Consider the following 26,312-nt stretch of genomic DNA (forward strand, 5'->3'; position numbering starts at 1 on the left):
AAGGGGCCTTGTTGATTATCCCCCTGCACACACATGGAAATGAGTTTGGATTTTCTGAGCACACACCAGCTGGCTGGGGGGAGGCAGCCCAGAAGGCTGCTGGCTAGGGAAAGGGGAGAAGAGAGAAGGGAGGAGAGGGAGCCAGGCCAAGATGAAAATTCCACCTTCTCACAGCAGAGCAATGATGGGGTGCTGAGTGCTCCCCACAGCTCATCAATTCCCCCCTCCCCCCGCCACTCACCTACGGTGCTTATAGGCTCAGAGGAAGCCATGTCCACTCAGGCCAGCCTATCCTATGAGAACTATAGTCTTCAGGGTGCAAAACACTGAGCTGGCCATTAGCGAGGTTGCCTGGTAGTAGACTTGTCTGTACCCTCAGAGAGGTCCTCCCCTCTTCTAGGCCAACCCTTTCATTGGTGGGTGGGGGGTGGGGGGGGGGGGTGGATCTAAGGCCCTAAGAGGGAACCAGCACTACCTCGGAACACAGAATACCACAAGTCTGTCTTGTCCCGGTCCACTCAGGTTCTCCTGTGGAACTGCCTGGGAGGGAATGACTAAGGTTCTACTGGCGGTGGGCACTGCGCCCCACTTGGGGAGCCCAGAGGCGAGAAAGGCTCCGAGGGGCGGGGGAGGGGTGGGGTGGGGTCAGGCGTTTGACTCCGCCTCTTCGTGCTGGTATCGGTCTGTGCTCGGGTGCTGGCTCAGTCTCCGCAGCTCTCTGCTGTCGCTCCCGGTCCACGAGATGACACCGCCTCCGCCCAGATGCACCTCCCTCGGTGTCCCGCGCTACCGCATTTCTGGCCCACAGGCTCGGTCTGGACTCCCGCTGCAGTTGCTACTGCTGCTGCTCTGGGCGGCCGCCGACACCCAAGGCCACCCGAAGAGTGGACCCCGCATCTCCGCTGTCTGGAAAGGTAGGTGGCACGCGGGGAGGGGGGGGGTGGGGGCGGAGCGCAGGATCCGATGCTTCGCGGGTGGGTGCGGAGTGTGCGGCACCGGAGGGGGTGCGTGCGCGAGGCTCTGTGGGTCCCGGGTGCTACTCTCGGGGAGAGTATGGGTCTGGATGAGGGTGAGTGCGCGCTGGCACACTGGAGCCGCTGGAGCACTGAGGGGAAGAGGGTGGTGGGGCTGGAACCCAGGCTAAGTCGCTCCAAGTCCGCCCGCAGCTGGGAGCCGCAGCGCTGGGGCGCCAGAGAAGGGAGCCGGCACCTCTCTCCGCCCAGAGGCGCTCTCTGTCCTCCAGCACAGGGCCTCTGTGCAAGACTCTTCTTGGGCTGGGACCTCCACCCAAGTCCTTCCTGAGCTGAGGACTCCGCTGTTGCAAGGAGCCCTGGCTGGGCCAGAGACGGGGGCGCGGACTCCTTGCTGCCGCTGCTCCGCTCTGGCTGTGGGAACAAAGACCCTGCTGCCTGCCCTCGCCCCGGGCCCAGGACCCAGACCGGTCAAGGGGTGGGCACCCTGTGGTGTGCTGGGACTTGGTATGGTGCTGCGGAGGCTTGGGGCACCTGGGCGCTACCTCTGCAATGCCGGCACTGGCCCCAGCCCGGCCGATCCCCCACCCTACCGGTCCGCACGTGGCAGTTGTTACCAGGAATAGGTGCCAGCGCTGTGGGCACAGCACTGGGTGGGGTGCGGCTGTTGGGACCCCACGCAGCGGATCTGGGGTGTAGCTTTTAGGATGCGGTGGATATGCGCGTCTGAAGAACAGGGGTCTCCCTCAGGGGTTTCTTAGTTAAACAATGGGTCCGAAAGCCGGTTAGGTGGGGTTTGAGGCTTTATGCCATGAGGGATTGAACTCCCCTCCTCTGCATTGCACGCAAATGCTTCCCACTCCCAGGACAACTGGGTTCTGTCCCCAAATTTGGTGGTGCTGTGGCCCCCTGTGGTGGAGGTGGACTCAGGGTGGGGGTTGGAGAAGCTGCCTGGTCTGGCCCTGACAGGGCCCTTTGATGACTGAGGCGGTTTGCAGGGATTGCCAGAGCCTGAACATTATCTGGGGCAGGTATTCTTAGCAGAGAGAAGGAAAAACCCCCACACAAAACCAATGGCATGAACTGCAGCTGCGGCAGAGAGAATGTGACTCGCCCAAGGTCACTGGACAAAGTGCAGACAGGGCTCGGATCTGGCACAGGTCCAGTGCTAGCACTGGGTTAGGGAGGGGAGAAGGATTTAGGCAACTTCTTGGCCACAAAGGAGGGACTCGGGGCCAGCTCTGTAACCCAGCCCCAGATATTCTGTTGGGAGTGCAGCAGAGTAGGTGGACCTCTGGCGCCTACTCATGATAGACACCTCCAGCCCAGACTTCCTCTGCCTTCCCAACATCTTGGCCTTGAGTCAAACCTCTTGACTGTCCTGGACAGCCCAGCATTTGGGCCCTCTCAAGGGGATAAATGGCCATGTCTAAGTGTTCTAGCTTCTCCCCCTGCGCCCACCCCCTTGCATTCGCCCACCCCCTTGCATTCGGCTCTCTTGCCTCCACTCCCCCAGACTTCTGAAGACCCTTCCCCCCACATATTTAATGCACACCCATTTCTTAGTACTTAATGTGTACCTCCCCCTCTCAGACACTTAGTCTTTCCACCCTGAGGCTATTTGAAGCTGCTTTCAGTTCTTTTGCCCACTTTTCAAAGCTCCCAACCCAGCTCCACCTCTCTTTTCCCTCCATGCAGCTCACTATAATAGCCACTCTGGCTGTGCCCTCTGCTTGGCAATACACTAATATCCCCCCGCTGGGGTCTGCCAACCCCTCACTTGTCTCGTTCTAGGGCAGCCTGTAGTCTCCTTCATCAGTGCCAGGCACCCCACTGGCAAGACAGACCCTGCCATTTGTCTGTCCCTCAGGACCACCAGCTGGTGATGGTATGCCTGGCTGACAGCTGCCTTCCATTTCCTGTGGGGTGACACATGGACAGAAGTGGGCTTGGGCAGGGCAACCCCAGAAGTGGGGTGAGAGGAGGATCCCCTTGGCCTTGCTGTAGTATAAGCCTAGGTTTCTGTCTACCAGTGGGTGGTTGTGGGTGGGTGGTAGCCTCCAGGAACAACCAGATCTAGGATAATGGTGATTCTGGAGCCACTTCTCTATGAGGCATAGTTTGGCGTTAAGTTTTAAGCCAAGACAGGTGTGGGACTAGGTATGGAGCTCCAGCTCTTCTTTGTAATTTATTTTTTGCTCTATGGACCCCTATACCCTAGGGCAGTGGTCGGCAAACTGCAGCTCACGAGCTACATGCGGCTCTTTGGCCCTTGAGCGTGGCTCTTCCACAAAATACCACGTGCGGGCGCGCACATACAGTGCGATTGAAACTTTGTGTCCCATGCGCAGAAGTCGGTATTTTTTGGAAGAGCCACACTCAAGGGGCCAAAGAGCCGCATGTAGCTCGTGAGCTGCAGTTTGCTGACCATTACCCTAGGGAAAGATTAGATTAGGGAGTTCTGGGAGGGTCCTAGCCTGCACTTGTCAGAGGTTGAGAACTCTCCAACATATTGAGTCCGGGTCTAGCAGTTCTGGGCAGAGAGGGATGTGCTAGCACTAACCTGCTGGGTGCCCTTGAGCTCCACACTGTGTCTGACTCTCAGAGCTCACCAGAGCAGGAAGGGCTCTGAGATTGTCCCCTGAGGGCTGTCACTGACACATGGGCCAGTCAGAGATATAACTGTTTGGGCCTGCCCTTCCTGCAAGCAGGGGCTGGAGAAGAGTGGGTCATAGGTGAGGGCAGGAGATTGGCATGCCTGTGGAAGCTATGCACCCCTCTCTCATTTCATCCCCAGTTAGAGGAGATGGAGAAGCTCAGGAAGGTCCTGACCCCCAAGGTCAGAGATGAGCCAACCTGCCCCCAAGGAGAAACAGAGCTACTTGCCCAGCCGGTTCTGCCTCTCCCTTGTCCAATTAAACAACAGGATGTTATTGTTGACTTGAGGCTGCTGGGGGAGCCATTATGGAGCTTCTCCCCAGGGCAGGGGATGAGGTCACAGCTGGGGCTCCCTAAGCATCAGCATTTTCAGTGGAAATCCTTGCCCCCTTGGGGACTTAGATGTGCTCCTCACCTTCAGGGTGAACCCCCTGCAGAACAGAGAGGGGGCAATTCCCAGGAGGAGATGGGGGGTGGTCCTAGGCTGGGAGAGAGAAGCTCTGTGATGCCTCTAGGAGCTTCCTGCCAAGCTCTGTGACCCCTCTGTCCTGAATAGTGAAGGTTCTGAGAGCAGGCTGGATGGAGTGAGTGCAGGCACAGGCTCAAGATGACCGTGGTGTCAGGGAAAGAGATCCCAGCTCTGGCCTGATTTTATGTGTGACTCTAGGCAAGGGTTAATTTTTTTCTGAGCCTCAGTTTCCTCAAATGTCCAAAGTGAATGGAGGGAGGAGTTATACTTATCAGAGCACTAATTTCCTGCGATCCCTACCTTTCTGGGATGAGCAGAGTCTGTGGTGGCCCATTCAGATCTTAGCTGTGAAGAGAAATTGAAACCTGGGAAATCGGGGGAAATCCTTGAGTTTCGTGTTCTTTTCTTTTTCTCTCATGAGCTGAGGATCAGCTGGAGGAAGTGGCGTATTGGTCTGTGGCCTGAAAGGTATACAGTATTTCAGCATTTTTGACATTTGACATTTGCTGGGGCCAACCTGTGATGGTCCTGGGGCTGTGCTTGGGGATCGATCCAGGGATGAGAAACTAGACAAGTCTAGACTTCTCAGTGTAGGTGGAGAAATAGGAAGTCAATTTGCAGTTACAATGAAATGTGGCAGAGGGCAGCTGTGGGGGTTGAGGAGGTACATAATCCAGTATCCCCAATTAGGGAAGGCTTCCTGAAAGAGGTGGTATGCCATGATGGCAGGAGGAGCAGGAGACAGCTGGGGGATGGGAGGGACAGGAGGAAGCACCTGGCATGACAAGATTTCTGACCCTAAAACTTACAACTAGGACCAGAGAGAGGAGGAGGCAATGAGTGGGAGACATTGAGTCAGCCTTGGCCTCCGGGTTTTGGGAAGGTTTCTTGCAGGAGGTGACATGTGAGCTCAGTCACCTGACTTCCATAACTGGCCCTGTGTGGGGAGGAAGGACCATGGCTGTCAGGAAAGTCCTCCCCGGAGTCACAGCTTGCTGATGGGAAGCTGGGCCTGCGTCCTGGGAGACCAATGCTTCCCCCTACCCACAGCCCTCCTGATTGTGGGGGACAGTTGAGGCCTGAGGCCCACCCCTCGGCAGAGACTCTTCATGGAAGGGAGGGAGCTCCCCCAGCACCAGCCAGGCCCTGTGGGGGGAGGAGGGACAGGCAGATGCCCTTCCTCTGACCTTCCAGGAACCTTCACCTTCTTAAGGGGGTTGGGGGAGGAGGGTGTAGGTCACTCCCCGGGTGGGAGACAGGGAGAGCTGGACACTCTTCTATGAGGAAGGCCAGTCTCAGCCCAGGGAATAGGGTCCAGTTGCCTGCAGGGGGTAGTGGTGGGAGTGGGTGGTCCTTATGATAGCTGAGGCCCCATCTGATATCCTGTCCTCCTCCCCCAGCTCCATGTCACTCATTTCAGCCACTATAGGGCCTGTGTCACAGGAGACTGACCACACTTCCCCTGCTTTGGTTGGCAGTTCTGGGGCTAGATACTTCCTCTTCTCTTGGTTTCCTTTTTTGGCAAGGCCTGGCTGCCCCGGAAACCTCCTCTCTCTCAGGGCAGGGGAGGAAGTAGTCCTCCTACAGCATGGAGGACTGGCAAAATGGGCTTCCACCTTCTCTAGCCAGCCTAAGCCACGAGAGACCAGGAGATCCATCCCCTCCCTGCCCCCTATGGTATGAGGGAGGGGAGTGGTTCTCCCCCTCCAAGCCCTTTATTCCCCAGCCTTGGCCTGGGACCCGCTGTGTCTCCAGGACTGTGCCCTGGCCTCTGTGAGGCCCCTCCATCCCTCTGTGTCATTGTGTTGAGAGCTTCTCCTGGGACACACAGAGGCAGAGCTGCCACTTCCCCAGTCCTACATGGCAGCCTGGCCCCACTCCCACCTTATCTTCCACACTCTTCCCTCACCACTCCCCAGTTCCCCACCTTTTCTTGCCTCAGGGCTGTTGCCCTGCACCCCATTCACCCTCTTCTTCCTTTCTGCCAGTGCCATCTCCCTTCCTCCAAGGAGCCTTCTTGGATAACTTCAGCCCACACAGCCTGACTGGACAGAGTTTAGGATGTCAAAAAAAAAAAAAAAATCAGATCAGCTGAGCTAACCACAAGTTCCACAGATGGAATATTGAGGACAATGACGACAGGGACTTGCCCAAGGTCACCCAGTGAGACTGGCATAGCTGGGACCAGGGCTGTGTCTTCTGCTCCTGGCCTCAGTTCTTGGCTTCCCTCCATTTGCGTCTGCCTTCACGCTCTGTCCCAGGCTTAGGGTTCCATGAGCCCCTTTCCTCCTTGGCTGGCTCAGCTTGAGCCCAGCTCTTACTGCCCCAGCACTGTCTGCTGACATGAGCCCCACTGTCATGACGTTCCTCCATTGGGATCTTAGATTTGGACTGGCTCAATGCACCTCTTCTGCTTTTTTCCTCAGGGCAGCTGGGCCCCGGAGGGTCTCTGCCAGGGCAGGTTGAACTGTGTCATGACTTGGGTTAATCTGGGTTTAACCTTCACAGCATCCTGGGATTAGGCTGATCTTGAGTATCTCCTGCACACCCTGCTTCCAATCAGGGGTTCGGGCTCTGTGCCAGCAGCCCTAAGCAGTCCTTATCGTGGAGGGCAGCTAACCCCTGCCCCGTGCCTAGGTCTGTGTGCTGCCCATCTGAGGAGGAGGAGAAGCCCTGGGCAGCACTCAGGTGCCCAGAGTAAGGCCTGCTACCAGTGACTAGGGAGGGCACCTGGAGAGATCAGGAAGGACCAGTAGATACAGCCAAGGACTGTGACAGCAAGAAAGGTCACTGTGGAGTGTTACAACTGGGGAAGACTTCCTGGGGAAGGGGGAAGAACCAGGCGAGGGCCAGGGACAGGGTGTGGGGTGCGGGCAGAGAGCTGCTCATGTTGTTTGTCTTCTGGGCCTGAAGGAGAAAGGAAGGTCACCATGATAAGCTCAGCACCCTGTCAGTGGCTGGGGAACCTATTTTAAGATGTCTCCTCGTCTGACATGGGGTTTAACCTACCCCAGTCCTGGTTCTCCCTGCTATCTCATCTGCCCCCACTTGCCCAGCCCTAGCCTTGGCTTGGCCTGGGGATGACAGGGACTTGCCCAAGGCTACTCAGTGAGACAGGCATGTCTGGGACCATGCCTACCCCTGGCCTCAGCTCTTGGCCTCCCTCTACTTGTCTGTCTGGCCTTGCCTACAGGACTCCACACCAGACAGTGTGATCTGAAAGACGATGGTGTGTGCCAGCATAAGGTCAGAGGGAAGACTGAGCAGTGAGGGCTGGAGCAGTCTGAACACTTCCTGGAGCCATGGGGTTGAGACTAGATCTTCAAGGACAGATAAGACCACGTGCACAGAGAAAGGGGAGGACAGATCAGACCATGTACACAGAGAAAGGGGAGAGGACAGTCAGAGGAGGGAAGAGAACCCGCAAAGGTGTGGCCATGAGAAGGAGCCATGGCAGAAATGGGTAGGCCTTGCCTGCCAGCTAGAGGTATTGGGCCCTGCTGGGATGGGCAGTGGGGAGACATGGTGGGTTCTTGAACTGAGGAGCCAGGGGTAGAGGTGAGTATTTTGATAATTTATTTTAAAAATATTTTCAATTACAGTTGTCATTCAATATTGTATTAGTTTCAGGTGTACAGCATAGTGATTAGACATTTATATTTCTTATTAAGTGATCACCTTAGTCTAGTACCCACCTGGCACCATACATAGTTATTACAATATTATTGACTATATTCCCTATGTTGTACTTCATAGCCCTTGACTGTTTTGTAACTACCAGTTCGTTCTTAATCCCTTCACCTTTTTCACCCAGACCCCCAAACCCCTCCCGCTTGGTAACCATCAGTTTGTTCTCTATACCTATGAATTTGTTTCTGTTTGGTTTGTTCATTTATTTATTTTTTCTTTAGTTTATACATATAAGTGAAATAATATGATATTTGTCTTCCTCTGTCTGACTTATTTCACCTAGCATAATACTCTCTAGATCCATCCATGTTGTGGCAAATGTTAAGATTTCATTCTTTTTTATGGCCAAGTAAGAGCCCAGTGTGTATGTACCACATCCTCTTTATTTAATGGTCCACTGGTGGGCACTTAGGGTGCTTCCATATGTCGGCTAGTGTAAAGAATGCTGCAGTGAACACGGAGGTGCATATATCTTTTTGAAATGGTGATTTGTGTTTCTCCGGATAAATACCAGAGGTGGAATTGCTGGGTCATATGGTAGTTATATTTTTAAGTTTTTGAGGAACCTCCATACTGTTTTCCATGGTGGCTGCACCAATCTGCATTCCAACCAACAATGCATGAGGGTTTCCTTTTCTCTATACCCCAGAGGGGAGTGTTTTTGGCCAGTGCTGGCTGGTGGGAAACTTGGTGGGCATGTGTTGAAGGGTTTGTGAGTATACCCTGCACTTTGCTGTGGTCTGCCCAAGACCACAGAATATGTTCTATTTCTGGGCAGAGATCTCAGAAAACTTACCTTCTCAGTTAGTCATGCTGGTCATCACTCAGTGCTGTGCTGCACCCCTAGACCCACCCACACCACCGCATCAGGCCTGTATACCCATGCTCACTTAAACACACTCTCCTTAGGGCATCGTGATGGAGGTCAGGGCTTCATTGGCCAAGAGGCATATGAGCAGGCTGTACCCTCTCTGGGCCTTAGTCTCCTCATCTGTATGGAAGGGGCTGGCCTGGAAGCTTCGAAGGGCCCATCTATGAAGCACAGAGTCATAAGCACAGATTCCAGAGTCAGTCTGCCTGAGTGTCAACCTTCTCTCCACCTTAATAGCTGTGTGATCCTGGGCAAGTTACTCAACTTTTTTGTGTCTCGGTGCCCTCATCTGTAAAATGGGGACAATAAGAGAACCCACCTCATAAGAGTTCAGTGATTATTAAATGAATTAATATACCCCCAAATCACTTAGTATAGTGCCCGGCACATGGTGAATGCTACGGAGTGGTTAGGTGGTAGGTAGGGGTATCACTGTCATCATTGTCATCCTCTTCCTCCTTTGGCATCTCCCCTTTGGTTTCTGATGAAATAAAGCTCTGGCAGCCCAGCCCCAAACCAGCTCTCCCTAACTGCTGCCCTTCTACTGCTTCCCCCACCCACCCATTGCTGGCCCAGTCTGTGCTCACCTGGGAACCTTCTTTTTCTCAACAGTCTTCCCATCCTGCTTCCCTGCCTCCACTAACCATCTTTTGCCCTCTCTGCCACCTTTGCCCTGGCTCTGGGCCCAAGGGCAGGCCCTGCAGCTCTACTCATTGTTTCCTTTGAAGGAGCCACCAGCTGACCTTGGCCTCACTGGGGCTTTTGGAACCTGCTGGGCTGAGAACAGGTGAAGGTCGATGGGACATAGTGTTCATCTGGGCTTCCTGCCTTCTCTGGGTGTGTTGCTTCCTCTCTGCTCCAGTTGGGTCTCAGTGCCAACCTTCCCTCCCTGAGCCCCTGAATCTGACTCAGCTTAGCTTCCCCACAGCTTGCTTTTCAACTGCCCCGTTCCCTCCAAACCTTTGCCCCCGCTGGTCTCCTCACCAGCCAAGCCTCCTGTCCTTTGAGCACAGTGGCTCAGAGCTGGCTTGGAAGGGCCTTCGTTTTCCTGTCTATAAGATGGTCATGCACCCCTTGCCCTGCCTTTTCTGCAGGGTGGTTGGGGAATTTGGTGGGCTAGTCAGTGGGCACGGATGAGGATGTGGCTTCTGCTGCCTCTACCTCCAGAAAGTTGTCTCTCACTTTGCCAAAAGTGACCCATGAACCTAACCCTGATTGCTTTGTGATTTTTCCAAGATTGATGGTGGGTCATAAAACTTAGACCGTAGCAGGTACTAGCTGTTCCAATCCACGGAGGAGGAAACTGAAGTCAGGAAGGCCAAGCCCCTGGTCATGGTCATACCCAGCCAGCCGCCCGGCTGCCAAAGGGAGAACATTACTTCTTGCTGATAAAGACGAGGCAGACCTCTCATTTCCCATGACTAAGAACCATTTCAAGAGCCTGCTACCTGTCTAGTGCATGACTCTGCCCCTGCCAGGCAGCTGGCTGGAACCTTGTCCTGCCAAATGTCAAATGTCACCAGCACCCCAGTAACAACCACAGCTCCTCTTTAGCATGAGCCAGTGCCACCCTGGAAACTGGGCTTCTGGGTATGAAGAGTAGCTTCTCACACCCTCATCCCGGGCCATATCAGGAGAGACAAAATCAATGCAACATTTGTCCCTTTGACTCCATTCATCCCAGTAGAAAGGTTTCCCTCCACTGCTCTGACGCAGTGCTACATTCCACCTTTAGTCACTTCTTAGAGTTTAAGGCTTTGGTTGCTAAAAGTCCCTGGAGATCAGGACCCCACCTGGAAGGTAGGTGTGTGGGTGATTCCTGTCAGTCATCAGGTTAGTGACTTCTCAACTAATAGGGAGGGGGACGGTGGAGAGCAGGAGATGACTCAGGGAAGGGGAGAGAAGATGATATACAGCTTTTTGCAAATCCAGAGGCTCTCAAGAAAGCTCAGGATGTGGTTCCAGAGGGCTAAGCTGGGTGCTGGGTACCAGAAACCCTGGGCTGTGACTTTGCCCTGCCCCTGTCTCCTTTGCTGTGTGCCTTGGGCCATTGACACAGCCTCTCTCTGGTCTCTATGCCCCCTCAGCTCAATGTTGTTCAGATCCCCTCCCTTCCACCTTGACCTATAGGGTGTGGGTTCCAAAGGGTGGAGAGGCTGCCAGCTAATTCCTGGGCTCCACGTGGGTCTTTCCTCTTCTCTTTGCCAGCTGTGTGGTAGGCAAGGGTGTGAGGTGGGTAGGGGTGGGGCGTAGCTCCTGTCACCTGTGGCTGGAGTCCCAACTGGAGGTTGGCCTGGCTTCTGCTGGGTGTCTGAATTCCTACCATTCTCAGAGCCAACCTCAATACCCACTTTCAAAGGACTCCTTGAGGTTAACATTCAAGACCTGTTGGGTCAGTGGGTCAGGTTGAAAGGCTGTCCCTCCCCAGACCAGACTATGAGGCCTGTCCCTTCAGGGACAACAGTACCCACTCCCCATTCTAGCTCTTACTTTGCCCTCCCCTTGGGCTATCCTCTTTCACAAGCAAAAAGGAAATGGGGACAGCATCCAGGGAGTATGAGAGAAGGAATGATGTTCCACCCGGCAGGCCTGCTTTACAGAAGTCCAGACTTACCCCGGCTAACTGGCTGCTGGGACAGTGGTGGGAAGGTGGCGAGTATGAGAGGAATCAGCTCTGACTGGTTTCAACAGGATCAGGCTTTAGGGACAACTCGACTTGTGGGGGCTATGGCTGAGGGAGATTGCCTCCCACACCCAGCCATCTTCTTGACCTTTGTTTCGGTTTGGGCTGGGCCTGGGCCTTGCCAGTCCTAACACTGTGAGGAGGGTGGGGACTCAGCGAGGGCCATGGTGACCTGCTGGGTATGGGGCAGCCTGAGTGTGCTCTTCCTTGATCCAAAAGGAGTAAGGGTTGGAATAACATGGGGTAGGAGGAGGGGGTCTGTGTTCCCCTAGCCCCCTCCCCTGCCTGAACTCCTGGTTATTCTGGGAGCTTTTAGCTACCACTTAGTCAGCCACTAATGCATCAGGCTGGAGAGTGAGGGGGGAGACACGGTGGTGCCAGACGGTGCTCCTTTTAGATATCCAGGATGGGAAGCAGAGGGGGCTGGGCAGGCAAGGGAGCCCGGAGATGGGGTGCTAGAGGAGGGGTGACTTTCGGGACACTGGCCCTGCTCTAGGAAGGAGGGGAAGCACCAGAGACTGCTGGGCAGTGGGTTGGTATATCTTTGGGGGGCTGCAGCTCCTCCTCTCCCCATCACACAGGCCCTTAGCCCGCCTTCCTGATCTTCTCTGGTTAGTTCTCTGCACTCACCATCCAGTCAGCTTCCCTGCTTTGCTCAGCCTGTTTCCCTTGTGAAGTTTATTCTCTTTCTGCCTGTTCCTGATCCATCTAGCTTGAATCTGCCTTCCCCATCTCTTTGATTTCATAAGGAAGCAAAAAGATGTGTTAAAGGATGTGACTGTTGTTCCCTTGGCTGGGCCTTTTTAGGGGTAGTCCCAGCCTTGCTTTGCATGGGCAGAGCCTTGAAGGCTGACCCCTCCCTGGCCCATGTTGGTGCCATGGGGCTACGGATCCTGGCCCCAAAGGCCTGGTGCTGCCTTCACTTCCAGGCAGCCCTCCTGCCCCTGAGCCCCCAGCCCCTGCTCCTGCCAACCTGAACAAAGCTTCCTTTCATGTATTCATCGAGCTCAGACACTTCCCAGGCACAATCAGGCCCTTTGAGGGCTTTGGGCTGTGCAGGAGCAGGGGTGGGGCTGGGGTGGAGAATGGGCCAGATCCAGGTCCTGGTGCCAGACTGGTGCTATCCCCTGCAACATATCACCAGACACAGAGCAGTGAGGGGCGAGAGCTTGGGGGTCAGTGGAGGCAATGCTCCTGGGCTCCTGTTTGATCTTCTGCAAAATGGGGCCAGGAGCCCCTGCCTCCCCTGCACCCCAGGGGCTGCAGCCAGGATTTGAGAGGAATAGGGCTCAGGCTTGCAAATCTGTCCTGGCCCTGATGCTGCAGTCCCCTCACATGGAGCTGCAGCAGCTCTCACCCGCCCTCTGTGTCCTCAGAAATTCTTTGTGAGCAGCTCTGGGGGCTGCACCTAGACAGTTTTGCTTGAGCATTGTGGAGGCTTGCTTTGATGTGGCTGACTCCCCCCTCCAACTGAATTCCAGGGTAGGGCCAGCTTCCCTTCAGACCTTGCTCTTCAGGACCAGGCTACTGCCTCTCCCATCAGACTAGACTTCCCTGGGCGGGACTTCAGACGCCCAGACAAGGGCTCCTTCAGGGCCCCCTCTGGTGCTTCTTTCCAGGGGCGAGAGCTGTGCCTTGGTTGTGGCCTTGTTGCTGGTGCAGGCTGAGGTGACTGGTAGAGATGGCCAGCATGGCCCAAGGGTTGGGGCTCCTCCCCTTTAGCTTTGAGGTGGGGAGTTCAGAGCTTCTGCCCCAGTCCAACATCTCTAGATGCAGACACACAGCTTTTCCAGGCCCCTGGCTGGCTGGGGATGTGGGAGGGGAGCTGGGGCTGCTGACTGTCTGGATCCCAGGCTGGGCTCTGGGCTCTGGGCTGTGGGGTGGTGGCTGCTGCTCAGGCTGCAGGTGCAAGATGAGCTGTGGAAGCTGAGTCAGGAAGGCCTGTATCTTCCGGCTGCTGACCCCAGCACTCTAATTTTATCCCAGCTGGAAAGGAGGCCCTGCACAGCTGGGACTGATGGGGAGTGGGCCTCACGGTGCAGGGAGGCTGCTTGGGCTGTTTGTGGAGTGCCCAGGGAAAGCCAGGTGAACCAGAGGCAGTGAGTTCAGCACTTCTCTGTGGCCCACAGTGCTGCATCTTCCTAAATGCTCCTGAGAACCAATACTCAGTTATGGACTAGGCCAGGGGTGGGCAAACTTTTTGACTCGAGGGCCACAATGGGTTCTTAAACTGGACCGGAGGGCCGGAACAAAAGCATGGATGGAGTGTTTGTGTGAACTAATATAAATTCAAAGTAAACATCATTACATAAAAGGATACGGTCTTCTTTTTTTTTTTAGTTTTATTCATTTCAAACGGGCCGGATCCGGCCCGCGGGCCGTAGTTTGCCCACGGCTGGACTAGGCAGTCTGTCCTGCCGCCTAATGTATCCTTGGCCTGGCGTGTCCCCAAGGAGCCCTCAGTTTCCACCTCTGCAGTGAGCCAGGCTACAGCTGAGGTGGAGAGTGTGTTACCCCCCTCCAGAGTGACTTGGCCACACAGGGATGTATCTTAAGGAAAGGGAGTGAAGGTGTGTTGCTCTCCTTGCCCCGTTGAATGCAGAATCAGTAGGAATGGCTCAAATGGCAGCAAGAAGGATTTGGGGTAGATTCCGGAAAGGGCAGTTCTTTTCTGTCTGGGCTGGAGTGTGTCTTCCTTGGTATCACTGCTAAGCTGGCTACCCCTGAGTTTGCTGTAGCTGAATAAACAGTGGTCAGGCCAAGTTCCTGCATGAGGCCTCAGGATGGTCGGAGGTGGGAAGATGTGAGCTGTCCCATCCCTGGAATTTAGTTCTGCATCCAGGACAAGCTCAGCAATGTCACTGGAGATGAGACATCTCCCCAGAGGCAGTATCTGCAGAGAGTTTCCTTTTTGGGCAAATTTGCCCAGATCAGCCCTCCTGTTTAAAGGCCCAGGCTGTGCTCTGTGAAGGACATCCTATCCCAGAGTTGCTGGGGAGGGAGGGTGGAACTTTACTCCTGGGGTGAGCTGGCACCTCCATGAAACCAGGCCATAGTGGGCCAGGCCAGAGTCTAGCTGTGGGCAGGAGCTTGGTTCTCGTTAAGGGACTGCTACTGACTTTACAACCTTGTGCTATACCCGCTCTGGGCCTCTGTTTTTCCATTTGTGAAATGGGAGGGAATGGACATTTAGATTCCTTTCCATCTCTGATCTGAGCTGACCTACTCACTGAAGGCCTGGGATGGGCCAGGAGGAGTTGGAGAAGGCTTCTTGAAGGAGGGGATAGGGTGCTGAACAAAGTGATTCCAGGGAACCTGGACTTTAAGTGGGGTGCTTAGAACCCTGCTACCTGCAGGGGGTGGAGGAAGTATCTGCTTGCTGTGTTGTGGGTTGCAGAGAGCCTCAAACAGCACCGCCGGAGGTCCTGGTCCCTCTTGCCTAAGTTCAGCCTCTTGGAAATAGCCAAGTGTGTGGGAGGGTGGGGGGTGGAGGAGGAAGCCTGCTCACCTAGGGGTCCTTACTCTGAGGTCACATATTATAGGGTAGGGGCCATGGCTTTGGGGTGAGGACAGCTATTTGCTAGACCCTACCAGGGTACCCCTCACTTCCTCCACTTGTGGCTCCGAGTCCTGGTGCTGCCCCAGCCCAGACCCAAGCACTAGTTGCCAGGCAGGTGCCGGTGTGCCTGAGAGGGAGGATAGGATCTCCCTGCCCATGGCCCAGCCTCAAGTTTTTTGCCAATTGCCTCCTCCTCAGGCCGCGCAGGGAAGGACCGGGTGGATTTTGGCTCGGCAGAGCCACACACCGTGCTTTTCCATGAGCCAGGCAGCGATTCTGTGTGGGTGGGTGGACGTGGCAAGGTCTACCTCTTCAACTTCCCCGAGGGCAAGAACGCCTCTGTGCACACGGTGAGCCTGGGGCCCTTACTGCCCCTTACCCCCATTTCTCCCCTTATTTCCCTTCTGGCCTTGGTGAGGGGCCTCAGGGAATTAGGGGATGGGAGCTGGCATCTCCTCCTAAACTGGTCTACCTCCCCCCTTTATCCCATAAACGGTCCCTGGGGGAGGCTCCCTAAAGGTAGTCCAGATGGGTGTGGGTGTTGGTCAGTGTGGAGAAAAGCCTGGAGCTTACCCACCTGACCATGTGGGCTGCACTGATGGGGGAGGCCTGGGCTGGAAGCTGAGCTCCAGAACCCCATCGCCCCGGCCTCTGAGATCTCTGGCCTGGTGCTCTGGGCTTGGCTCTGGGTATCAGGCCAAGCAGCCTGTGTGACCTTGGTGAATCACTCACCTTCTCAGAGCCCTGGTTGCTCACCTGTGCTGTAAAATGAACTTGTCCTGAGGGCACATGGACAGTGCTTGCAGGGCATCTGACCCCTGGCAGGTGGACTAATGTTTCCTCTCCTCTCCCCCAGGTGAACATTGGCTCCACCAAGGGATCCTGCCTGGGCAAGCAGGTGAGTGGAGGAGAGGGAGTGTAGAGGGGAGGCTGTCGCCTTGGAAAAGGGATGGGAGTCCCTGGGAGTCTGAGGAAGGAGGCATGGCCCTGCCTTGGGAGCCCCAGTCTGGGAGGAAAGAGGCAGCCCTGCCTGAGGGTTCCCAGTCTGAGTGGGAGACATAGTTCTTCTCCAAGGTCCCTGTGTTCTTCCTTTGCTCTGAGGGGAGTTGGGATCAGCTGCATCCCCTCTAGGCTCTCCTTGGAGACTGCTTCCATGCTCAGCCTTCTGATTCTGTCTTCCCCAAGACTAAGGGTTCTGGTTCGAGTCCTGCCAGGGCCTTTGACCAACCTCTCTTCTTCCCCTTCTGGGCAGGACTGTGAGAACTACATAACACTCCTGGAGAGACAGGGCGAGGGGTTGCTGGCCTGCGGCACCAATGCCCGGCACCCCAGCTGCTGGAGCCTGGTGAGAAGGCCCCTTCCCATATGCCTCGTCAGCTTACCCTTGCATGGGTGGGCTTCTGCCTCCCAAGGTGGGAAGGAGGTGGGAGACTCAGAGGCTGGCTCACCTTGTATAGAATGCTTGGGAGGAGGGGAAGCTGGCACCCATGGGAAGCAGTAGTCATGGGATTATGTGGCTGTCTAACCCCCTTTGCCTCCCCCAGGTGAATGGCACTGTGGAGTCACTTGGTGAGAGGAGAGGTTATGCCCCCTTCAGCCCGGATGAGAACGCCCTGGTTCTGTTTGACGGTAGGGCTGCTGCCCTTGTCTGGGGGAGGGTGATCAAATCAGTGCCCAAGCCCAGGGAAGGGACTTCTAGGAGCTGTCTGCCCTTACCCATGCCCCTTCCACCATGCCCAGGGGATGAGGTGTACTCTACAATCCGGAAGCAGGAATACAACGGGAAGATCCCTCGGTTCCGCCGCATCCAGGGCGAGATTGAGCTGTACACCAGTGACACCGTCATGCAGAGTGAGTGAGGCTCCAGCTGGGCTGGGGTGGACCAGGGTGTGAATGCCCACGGCGGCTCATGAGATCCTCAGGTCCCTTGGGAGGGCTCCCCAAGGGCGACTGGGGCCACAGGCCAGTTAGGAAAGTGGGAGCTTGGGACAGGTCTGAGCAGCCAGAGCTGACAACGTTGGCCTGGCAGGGAGCAGGGGAACAGCAGAGGCAAAGGTACAGAGACAGATGGGCCCTACACACTGTGGTAACAAAACAGAGGAAGCCCCAGGCCCAGAGTGGGGTCCCTGGGAGCCATAGTGTATCCCTCTGCTGAGCTCATGTGGGGGCAACTCTCCTTTCCTCCTCATTAGGGCTCTGCCAATTAGGCAGAAGTGACATAAAGGCCCAGGGACCTTCCTAGTCCCCAGGCATGAAGTCATTGCTCCTGGGCTGATGACATCTTTGTAGGGGGAGAGCAAAACAGATGTGGGATGGGGTGCTGAGTCTCAGACCCCTTGGGGTGTTGGGCCTGATGTTCTGAGTTTTATTCCAGGTCTGATTTGCTCCAGGTTTGTTTGTGCAGAGTTGGGAGGGTGTGGTGCAGGGTTGGAATGGGTCTCCCGAGCAGGCTCCCCCGACACCAATTCACATGTATCACTGGTAGATCCACAGTTCATTAAGGCCACCATCGTGCACCAAGACCAGGACTATGATGACAAAATCTACTACTTCTTCCGGGAGGACAACCCTGACAAGAATCCCGAGGCTCCTCTCAATGTGTCCCGCGTGGCCCAGCTGTGCAGGGTGAGTGGGTGGCTGAATGGGCAAGAGTGTGTGTCTCTGCGTGAATAGGTGTGAGTGTGTGAGTTCCTGTTTATCTGAAGGAGTGTGTGAAATATATGAGTAAGTCTGTGTGTGGGATGTATATGCACAAGGGTGTCTGTGCATCTGTGAGTGGGTAAAGAAGGTTGAGCTCATGTGCATGTGTGGCAGTGTGAAGTGTATAGTCATCTTAAGGTGTGTATGAGTGTGAGTGGGAGTATGAAAATGTGTTCACATGTGTGTTTCACCAGTGTGAAGGTGCTAGGATATTCGAGTGTGTCAGCTGTGTGCGTGTGTGAGAATGGACAAATGTGTGTCTCAGTCTATCTGCTCTGTAGGGAAAGACCAAGCACCCTCACCCTGCAGGTTCCCACTGCTGGCCCTGTGCCCTCGGTCAGCCAGGCCTTCTAGCTGGAAGCTGGCTCAGGAACCTGGCTTGAGTCATGGGGCACCTCTGCCTGGTCCCCTAGCAGGTCTCTGCGCCTTTCAGAGCCTACCTTCCTCCTCTGAAGTCTGGGTGCTGACATTCCTGGCAGCAGGTGCCCAGGGGGGATTGAGGGGCCTCCTTTTCGCTCCACCCTTTCAGGGGGACCAGGGTGGTGAGAGTTCGCTGTCGGTCTCCAAGTGGAATACCTTCCTGAAGGCCATGCTGGTGTGCAGCGACCCCGTCACCAACAAGAACTTCAACAGGCTACAGGATGTCTTCCTACTCCCTGACCCTAACGGCCAGTGGAGGGACACTAGGGTTTATGGCGTTTTCTCCAACCCCTGGTGAGTGACCCTTGTCCTGGGGCTGAGCCTGGCATTAGTTATGTGTCTAGTAGGGATCGAAGGGCTTGGGCCCTGCTGAGGGGATGGCTGATGATGAGCAGGGACTCCAGGCTCAAGGGGCAGGGTTGTTGCCGGGCCTGGGTGGGACATGGTGCTTGGAGAGATGTTTGTGCTGGTATGTTTTTGAGTTTGTACAGCTAGTGTACAGGCATGTACTGTATACACGTTCATGTGCAGTGCCTGTGTGTCTACCAGCTGTGTGCTCAGAGTGGGTGGTGGGCCCTGGAAAAAGGCTGCTGAGGCCTCACAGGGTGCTATCACACCCATTCAGACACTGCCTGCATCTGACAATTCACATCTCTTAATCACTCTCATTGATTGAAAATAAGGCAGGCAGAAGTGTTGGGTGTGGGGGGAGGTGGGACAGGGTAGGGAAGCCAACACCCTGCTCTCTGGCTCCCATGTGGGTGGATCCAGCCAGGCTGGGGCGGGCACGGGGTCTGGCCTTGGGCATCAGCATCCTGCAGCTGTGCCCAGAGAGGCGGGAGAATTACCCAACAGGATGCACGTGGGGATCCTTCTGCCCTGGGGCTGGCCTCTGAACCCTGTGATCCTATCAGGTTGTGGTTTTAGATTGTAGCAGAAAGAAATTAGGTTGAATTTCTCGTTCTCCCTTCTGCCTTCAATGGTGACTGATGACTCTTAGGCACTGGTCGTGGCCCCTAGGATAGTCCCTGTCTTCATGGAGCTCGTAGGCTGGGGAGCTTGGTTAGAATGCTCTAGTTGTGCCCTGTATGGTGTTGAGCTGGCCTGGGTGAATGGAGGTGGGTGAGTACTGAGGTGGGTGGGCCCCTCACTGAGGTCGTCTCTGTGTCCGCCCAGGAACTACTCAGCTGTCTGTGTATATTCCCTTGGTGACATTGACAAGGTCTTCCGTACTTCCTCACTCAAGGGCTACCACACAGGCCTTCCCACCCCTCGGCCTGGCAAGGTGAGCACTGACATCCGCCATGACCCAGGCCCCTACCCCACTTCCCAGCCACCCACTGACCTGGGCCTACTCTTCTTGTCCAGTGCCTCCCAGGCCGGAAGCCGATACCCACGGAGACCTTCCAGGTGGCCGACAGTCACCCTGAGGTGGCACAGAGGGTGGAGCCCATGGGGCCTCTGAAGACACCACTGTTTCACTCTAAGTACCACTACCAGAAAGTAGTTGTCCACCGCATGCACGCCAGCCATGGGGAGACCTTCCACGTGCTTTACCTAACTACAGGTGAGCGACTCTCCCGTGACCCCTAGTCTGCCTTGTGAAAATGGATATGAAAGGTACAAATAATAATGTAATTAACATGTGGTTGGATCTTTATACCTGGAAGGAAGAATTGAATGACTAAGAGCTGTCAGGAGTTAGTATATGTGGCTGTAGAAGAATCAGGCAGGGGGGTGGGGGCAGAGACGAAGAGGGGAAGGCATCCTAGGGTCGGAGAATAGCAGGTTCCAGGATTCCAGAGCAGAAAGGTGGCCAGTCTGAGCAAAGCCAGGTGCAGGTTTGGTCCTGATATCTGATTCATGAAGCTGGGAGGAAGAGATGTGGAAAGCCAGGAGGAAGGATCTGGTCACTGGGTATCCTGTGGCCCCCTGCTAGACAGAATGAGGAAATCGAACCCCTTTCCCTGTCTTTGGGATTATGCAGGTGAGAGGAAACATTTGATGTGGAATGCACAGTATTTAGTGAAACATGAGGAAGGGCTTCCAGGTAGCAGAGCCTTTGCAGTCTTGCAGAGGCACCTCCTCTTCCCAGGGAGAGCAGGGTCTGGCTGACCCCTGAAGCTGGGTGGAATGCCCTGGGAGATGCCCCTGCATCCCAAGAAGCCACTGGCCATGGAAGAGCCAGCCATGAGCAGGTTTATGGCAGCTTCCTGGTCCCAGTTGTGGGCAAAGTGGACTCCTGGGAGTGAACATGGAGATCAGTGTAGGCTACAGCATGTCTTTGAGACCTGGTGTGCAGTGACGCCATAAAAAGGGCAGTGTTTCCCCCAGGTGCTAGCACCTGGGGCTCCAGGGCTCAGGCCCCACCCCTCCTTCTGTGTGATTTCTGCTGTTGCTTCATGTTGGGATCTTCTCAGGGCCACAGTGGCCATATCAGTTCCCATGGAGCAGGGTCTGGTTTCTGGGTCCTGAGATAATACCTCTTTGCTCCTCCATTCATCTTCGCTGCACCAATGGGCTCTTGTCCTTGCTCTGCTCCAGCAGCGGCTGGCCTAGCTGTTGCGGTCAGACAGGGGACGACAGGCAATGGGGTGCAGCAGAGGAGAGGTCACACAATGGGAGACTGGGAGCAGGAGCCAAGGACAGAAGGGTGGGGCCTGGGCCAAGGGAACCGTGGACTCCTTTCCTGCAGACCTGGGAGGTGAGCACACTTGAATGATGAGGGTAGTTGTCTTGGTTCTCCCTGAGGACCGTTGGAGAGATGCCATTTGGAACCTGCAGCAGGAAGAATTGGAGCCAGATAAGAACTAGAGCTTTCTGGGCCCTCTGCAGGGAACGAAAGGCTCTCACAGCTGGGAGAAGCTATGGGAGGCTCTCACTGGGCTGCTGCGGAAGGAGGTGAAGGGCTGTGAGTGGGTTGGGAGCTTGTCAAGCCAAAGAAGCATTGGGCCACATCACAGAGCCTGCAAGAGGCATCACAGAACTAAAAGACATGTCCTAGGCAAGCAACCATCTTATCATCTGACTGTTGTTTTGGAACAAGCAATGCCTTGGGGAATTGAGAGGGAGGGAGGCTATTCTAGAAACTGGGACAGCAGGTGATGTGGGATTGGGAGGACCCAGGGGTCAGGATGCCCATTAGACCCCCAACAGGTGTGAATGGATAAAGCATTGGCCTTGGAGGCAGGCAGCCATTATGTGACCTTGGAAATCCCTGTCCAGAATCTAAGGTTCTTTTCAGATTTTATAAAAATTTAAAAATTCCCTAAGACTAAATGCAACGTGGAGTCCTCGATTGGATCCTGGAACAAAGGACACTAATGGAAAAACAAAACAAAAACATGAAATCCCAATGAAGTCTGTAGTTGAGTTAATAATACTATACTGCTCAGTTGTGATGAATGTGCCATCTATATATATAAAAGCCCAGCGACTGGAACGGCGAAACAACCAGAGGCTATGATACTCATTGCAGCAGCCAACAAGCCTGATTCAGGCCCTGATCGGGGGACAGGGCCGGCCAGCCAACCGCCCATGGCTCCTCTTCCTCCCCCCGCCCCCGCACCACCGGCCTGGCCCAATGGGCCCCCATCGGGGTGGGCCAGCGAGACCCCACCTGTGCATGAATTTGTCTGTACTAATAAAAGGGTAATATGCTAATTAGACTGGATGTCTTCTGGATGTCCTTCCAAACAAAAGCCACGGTAGCAGGAGCTGAGGCAGAGGTGGTTAGGGGTGACCAGGCCAGCAGTGGAGGGCAGTTAGGGGCAACCAGGCTGGCAGGGGAGGGCAGTTAGGGGCGACCAGGCTGGCAGGGGAGGGCAGTTAGGGGTGACCAGGCTGGCAGGGGAGGGCAGTTAGGGGCGACCAGGCCAGCAGGGGAGCAGTTAGGGGCATCAGGCTGGCAGGTAGAGGCAGTTAGGGGTGATCAGGCAGGCAGGCAGGCGAGCGGTTAGGAGCCAGTGGTCCTGGATTGCAAGAGGGACCCCAGATTGGAGAGGGTGCAGGCCAGGCTGAGGGACACCCCCTGCCTCCCCCGACCCCCCACCCCCACCCCTGTGCACGAATTTTGTGCACTGGGCCTCTAGTAGTTATATAAGATGGTAGCATTAGGGGAAATTGGGTGAATGGTATACAGCAAATCTCTGTGCTATCTTTGTATTTTTTATGTAAATCTGAAATTACTCCAAAATAAAAGGTATATTTAAAGAAAACATATTCTTAAGTTGTCCAGGAGGCAAGACAGTTATGGAAGAAGCTGAGGGGTGAGATTCTGACATCTCTGTGTTGCAGTCACCAGCTATGTGATCTTAAACAAGTTGCTTAGACTTTCTGAGCCTCATTGCCTTATCTGGGAAGTGGGGAAGATAATACTCACAAGCAGGGATGCTCCAGCTTGCCAGGGCCTCACGGAGCTCTGGGCCAGCCTTGGAAACTTCCTGGGCTGCCCTCTGACTCCCACGCCCCTCACACTCACCTTACCTAGTCTTATGATCCTTGCCTGAGCCATGACTTCCCAGCCCTCCCCACCCATGTCTTTCCTGGTTTGTCCTACGTAGAAGGAGACTGCTTGTCTCTGAGGTGGGATGCCCATCTGCTGACCCTCTGCCCACCACCCACAGACAGGGGCACCATCCACAAGGTGGTGAAGTCAGAGGAGTGGGAACACAGCCTCGTCTTCAACATCATGGAGATCCAGCCCTTCCGTCGTGCAGCAGCCATCCAGGCCATGTCACTGGACCCTGACCGGGTGAGCCGCCACACCCCCAGCCCTGCCCTGGGAGGCTAGCCAGTGATGGCAACTGAGGACAGAGCTCTTTTGCATGCAATTCACATGTCCTTTTCAGAGCTTCTGGGCCATAGGGCAGCCGGCCATGGTCTGGGAGTTTAAAACTCAGTGTTGGAGATGGGGGCCCTGGTCTGACCTAGTCTCTCATTCCAGCGGAAACTGTATGTAAGCTCCCAATGGGAGGTGAGCCAGGTGCCCCTGGACCTGTGTGACATCTATGGTGGGGGCTGCCATGGCTGCCTCATGGCCCGAGACCCATACTGTGGCTGGGACCAGGGCCACTGTGTCTCCATCTTTAGCTCCCAAAGGTATGTTGGCTGGGAACCCTTCTCCCTGGGAGAAGGTGGACACAGGGGTGGGAGTGATGTAAACAGGCTACAGGAGGAGTCAGTGCTGGGCACTGAGCCATTCTGGCCAGACCCTCCTCTTGGTAGGCACTGTGGCGGATACTGGGTGCGGGATGAGGACGGGGAAGGGCCAGGTGTCTGGCCTCCTGTCTGTCTAGCCTCTCTCTTCCCTACTCCAGGTCAGTGCTGCAGTCTATTAATCCAGATGAGCCACACAAAGAGTGCCCCAGCCCAAAGCCAGGTACCTGATGTAGCCCTGCCCAGGGCCCCAGTCCAATGAGGGTGGTACAGCCTTGCCTCGCTTGCTCTCTGAGGGAAACCTGGTCTATTCCTGGGGGCCCCAGATAGTCCTGTGGAGGGAGCCCCCTTGGTGTGGGGGTGGTATAAGAAGGGTGGGGTGAGGGAGGCAGGGGAGAATAAGGAGACTGGGTGCTTAGGTTATTGTGTTCATTTAGAAGCCTTGGCCTTAGAGGCCTGGGGGAGGACAGAGCCTGCCCTGGGAGCTCTCAGCCTCTTCTCACAGCTGCCTACCCATCCCTCCCAGATGAGGCCCCACCTCAGAAGGTCTCCTTAGCCCGGAACTCTCGCTACTACCTGAGCTGCCCCATGGAGTCCCGCCATGCCACCTACTGGTGGCGCCACGGAGAGAAGGTGGAGCAGAGATGCGAGCCCGGCCACCAGAGTCCCAACTGCATCCTGTTCATCGAGAACCTCACGGATGGTCACTATGGCCACTACTACTGCGAGGCCCAGGAGGGCTCCTACGTCCGCAAGGCCCAGCACTGGCAGCTGCTGTCTGAGGACGAGGCCAAGGCCCAGCACCTGCTGGGCTGTGCCCATGCCCCTTTGGCCTCCCTCTGGCTGGGGGTCCTGCCAACACTCATTCTTGGCCTACTGGTTCATTAGGACCTCCTGGGGCTGGGCATGCTGTGGTCATCTGCAGTCCCAGGGCACTAGAAAAGTCTCACACCCAGAGCCACCCGGCTGGGAGTTCCTTGCCCACCACTGGTTCCAGGGGGATTGCATAGCTTGCCAGGGGACACCAGGCCTGGAGATGGCCAGCCACAGGCAGCTGCTGAGCCCAGGTGGGGCAGGGTGGTGGGGGCCGGAGAATGAAGGCACTGACTATGAAGCTGGGGCATTGATGGCCCAAGACTTTATCTTCTGGAGACTATTTTTCAAAAGTTCTTCCTCAAACTTGCCCAAATTCAGTGATGCTCCTGGCCCAAGAGCCCGTAGGCCAGAGAGGGGTTGGGAAAAGGGAGCTGGGATCCCATTTCTGGACCTTCAAGCTCTCTATTGCCTCCTCATCCTCTCTCCTGCCACTGCAGGGGCTGGCTGGTGTTCCTGCAGGCCCAGGCTGCCCTCTGTGGCCCTCACCAGCCCTGGGTCCCACTAAGGCAGCCTCCTTGCATGTTTATTGAAGGATGTTTGCTTTCCGGACAGGAGGACGGAAAGGGCTCTATTTTTATGTTAGGCTTATTTCATGTACTGCTACTTCTGACTGCATCTGTATGAAAATACCAAAACTACATGCTGGGGGTGGGTGGGAAAGGGAGGGGCTAGAAAGGGATGGGTTGGCGGGGGGGGGGGGGGGGGGTCCCAGCCTGAGGCTCTTGGGCATGGGATAAGAGTCCAGGGATATGGTGGCATGGGTTCAAAGAGATGGCATGAGCTGGCTCTGCCCTGGAAGCCCAGGCTGAGGGGTACATTGTCCAAGTACCCCTGTTGGTTATGGGAGGGGGTGGGGTGAGGGAGACGGGGAAATGAAGGAGAAAACTGAGCCCTAGGTTCACACATTCATATAGGAGTCAGGTCCTCAGGGGGAGGTTCCAGGACTCTGCCCTTGGCATTGGGGGCTTGGGGGCGGGGCCCCCTCCCCTCAGTCCCCTTGCGCAGGGGCTGTGCTTCCATGCTCCTAGCCTCCCACCTTCAGCTCAGGACATGCTATAACTAAGGCTAAACTGTGAATTCCAGTGGGGACAGCCTGGGCCAAGCTCTCCAGGTGGGTAGCTCTGCCCAACTCTGTCCCTGGATTTCAGCAGAGAGCTGGGCCTTCTCTGGTGTGTCTGGCCAGCCCCCGGCAGGGCCTGGGGCTGGCGACCTTCCAGCTTTGGTCCCTGCATCTCTTTTCAATGCACTTTAATGATGTAACATATTACTAATAAACGAGCTATTTATTTACCTGTGCCTGCTCCTTCCCTTCAAAGCCATTCAAGGGGGGGGGAGGGGCGGGGGTGAGGGTGAGGGCTCTTGTTTGTAACTCCATCTCCTGCCTGTGTGAGCATCACCCACCCCCCACTAGCCCTCTCCATAGAGCCTTGGAGGGAGGACACCCTCAGCAGGGCTCCTAGCTAGTGAGAGGCAGGAGCAGGATCTGAACCCAATGCTCCTGAGCAGTGCACTGCCTGCCAAGCCATTGACCCTGGAGCCCAGACAACTCCTGCAGTCCACCTCCTCTCCTCACCTTTTCCCCTTCCCAGCCTCCATCTCCCATACTTGCCAGGGAGGCCTGGCCATGCTAGAAACAGCCTCAGGCCTCCCTGCCTTCTAGGTTCCCATTCTAGGGAGTAAGCTGGTTAAATAAGAGCCCATGGGATAAACCTCTGATGATAGAAGGAAGCTAGAGGGCAGCTGTAGGGTGTGTCTAGGTGGAGTGAGGTACTCCAGGCTCAGCCCACCAGGCAGGGGAGGTGTTGGTTTGCATGCAGAGGGGACAGAAGGGATAGTGGGTTTGTGAGCTAGCCTGGAGCTTGACCTTTCAACCCCAAAGCAGTGACAGGGCTGGGGTGGGATTTGAAACATAGACGCTCTTGAATTCTCTCAAAGGTAAAGCAAATAGGTTTTAGAACCCAGAAGGTTGTGTGAAAAATGGCCCCTGAAGCTGGGTGAGAGGTGGGGAAGCTGTCCAGGGGTATGAGTGAGTGGGTCCAGGGATGAAGGGTAGGGTTAGTGGGGGATTTGGAGAGAAACCTGGATGTCCTCCAGGGGCCTCCCTCCATTTTTATCTCCCCTCCTCTTCGTTCCCTTCTCACCTACCCCTTGTGGCAGGGGCCCGTGCCTTTTGGGGCTTGCTGGGAGGTTTTCCTGAGCAGTAACTGTTGGAGGGGGGTATGGAACTTGAGACAGCTCTCTCTGAGTCTGAGCCCAGC

At 55.5% G+C, this 26,312-nt stretch overlaps 1 protein-coding gene across 1 annotated transcript; it reads left to right on the plus strand.

The window, feature by feature from the left end:
• The first annotated feature begins 680 nt into the window (after positions 1 to 680).
• SEMA7A (semaphorin 7A (JohnMiltonHagen blood group)) lies at positions 681 to 25,344 on the plus strand. The gene is made up of 14 exons (XM_081093664.1): positions 681 to 914; positions 15,100 to 15,251; positions 15,758 to 15,799; positions 16,154 to 16,246; positions 16,446 to 16,530; positions 16,642 to 16,752; positions 17,387 to 17,526; positions 18,131 to 18,315; positions 19,198 to 19,306; positions 19,390 to 19,588; positions 22,647 to 22,774; positions 22,967 to 23,121; positions 23,340 to 23,401; positions 23,705 to 25,344. The coding sequence occupies exons 1-14, from the start codon at positions 743 to 745 to the stop codon at positions 24,064 to 24,066; spliced, it is 1,995 nt and encodes a 664-aa protein (XP_080949790.1). The 5' UTR covers positions 681 to 742; the 3' UTR covers positions 24,067 to 25,344.
• Positions 25,345 to 26,312: the final 968 nt, after the last annotated feature.

The sequence above is a fragment of the Myotis nattereri genome (assembly GCF_964212035.1).
Source record: "Myotis nattereri genome assembly, chromosome: 1".
Classification (NCBI taxonomy): domain Eukaryota; kingdom Metazoa; phylum Chordata; class Mammalia; order Chiroptera; family Vespertilionidae; genus Myotis; species Myotis nattereri.

Bases quoted from the DNA above. Each gene is read 5' to 3' on its own strand.
- SEMA7A (XM_081093664.1), top strand. From the start codon at position 743: ATGACACCGCCTCCGCCCAGATGCACCTCCCTCGGTGTCCCGCGCTAC. The intron at 19,589-22,646 runs GTGAGCGACTCT...CACCACCCACAG, and splicing joins CGTGCTTTACCTAACTACAG to ACAGGGGCACCATCCACAAG. The intron at 23,402-23,704 runs GTACCTGATGTA...CATCCCTCCCAG, and splicing joins GTGCCCCAGCCCAAAGCCAG to ATGAGGCCCCACCTCAGAAG.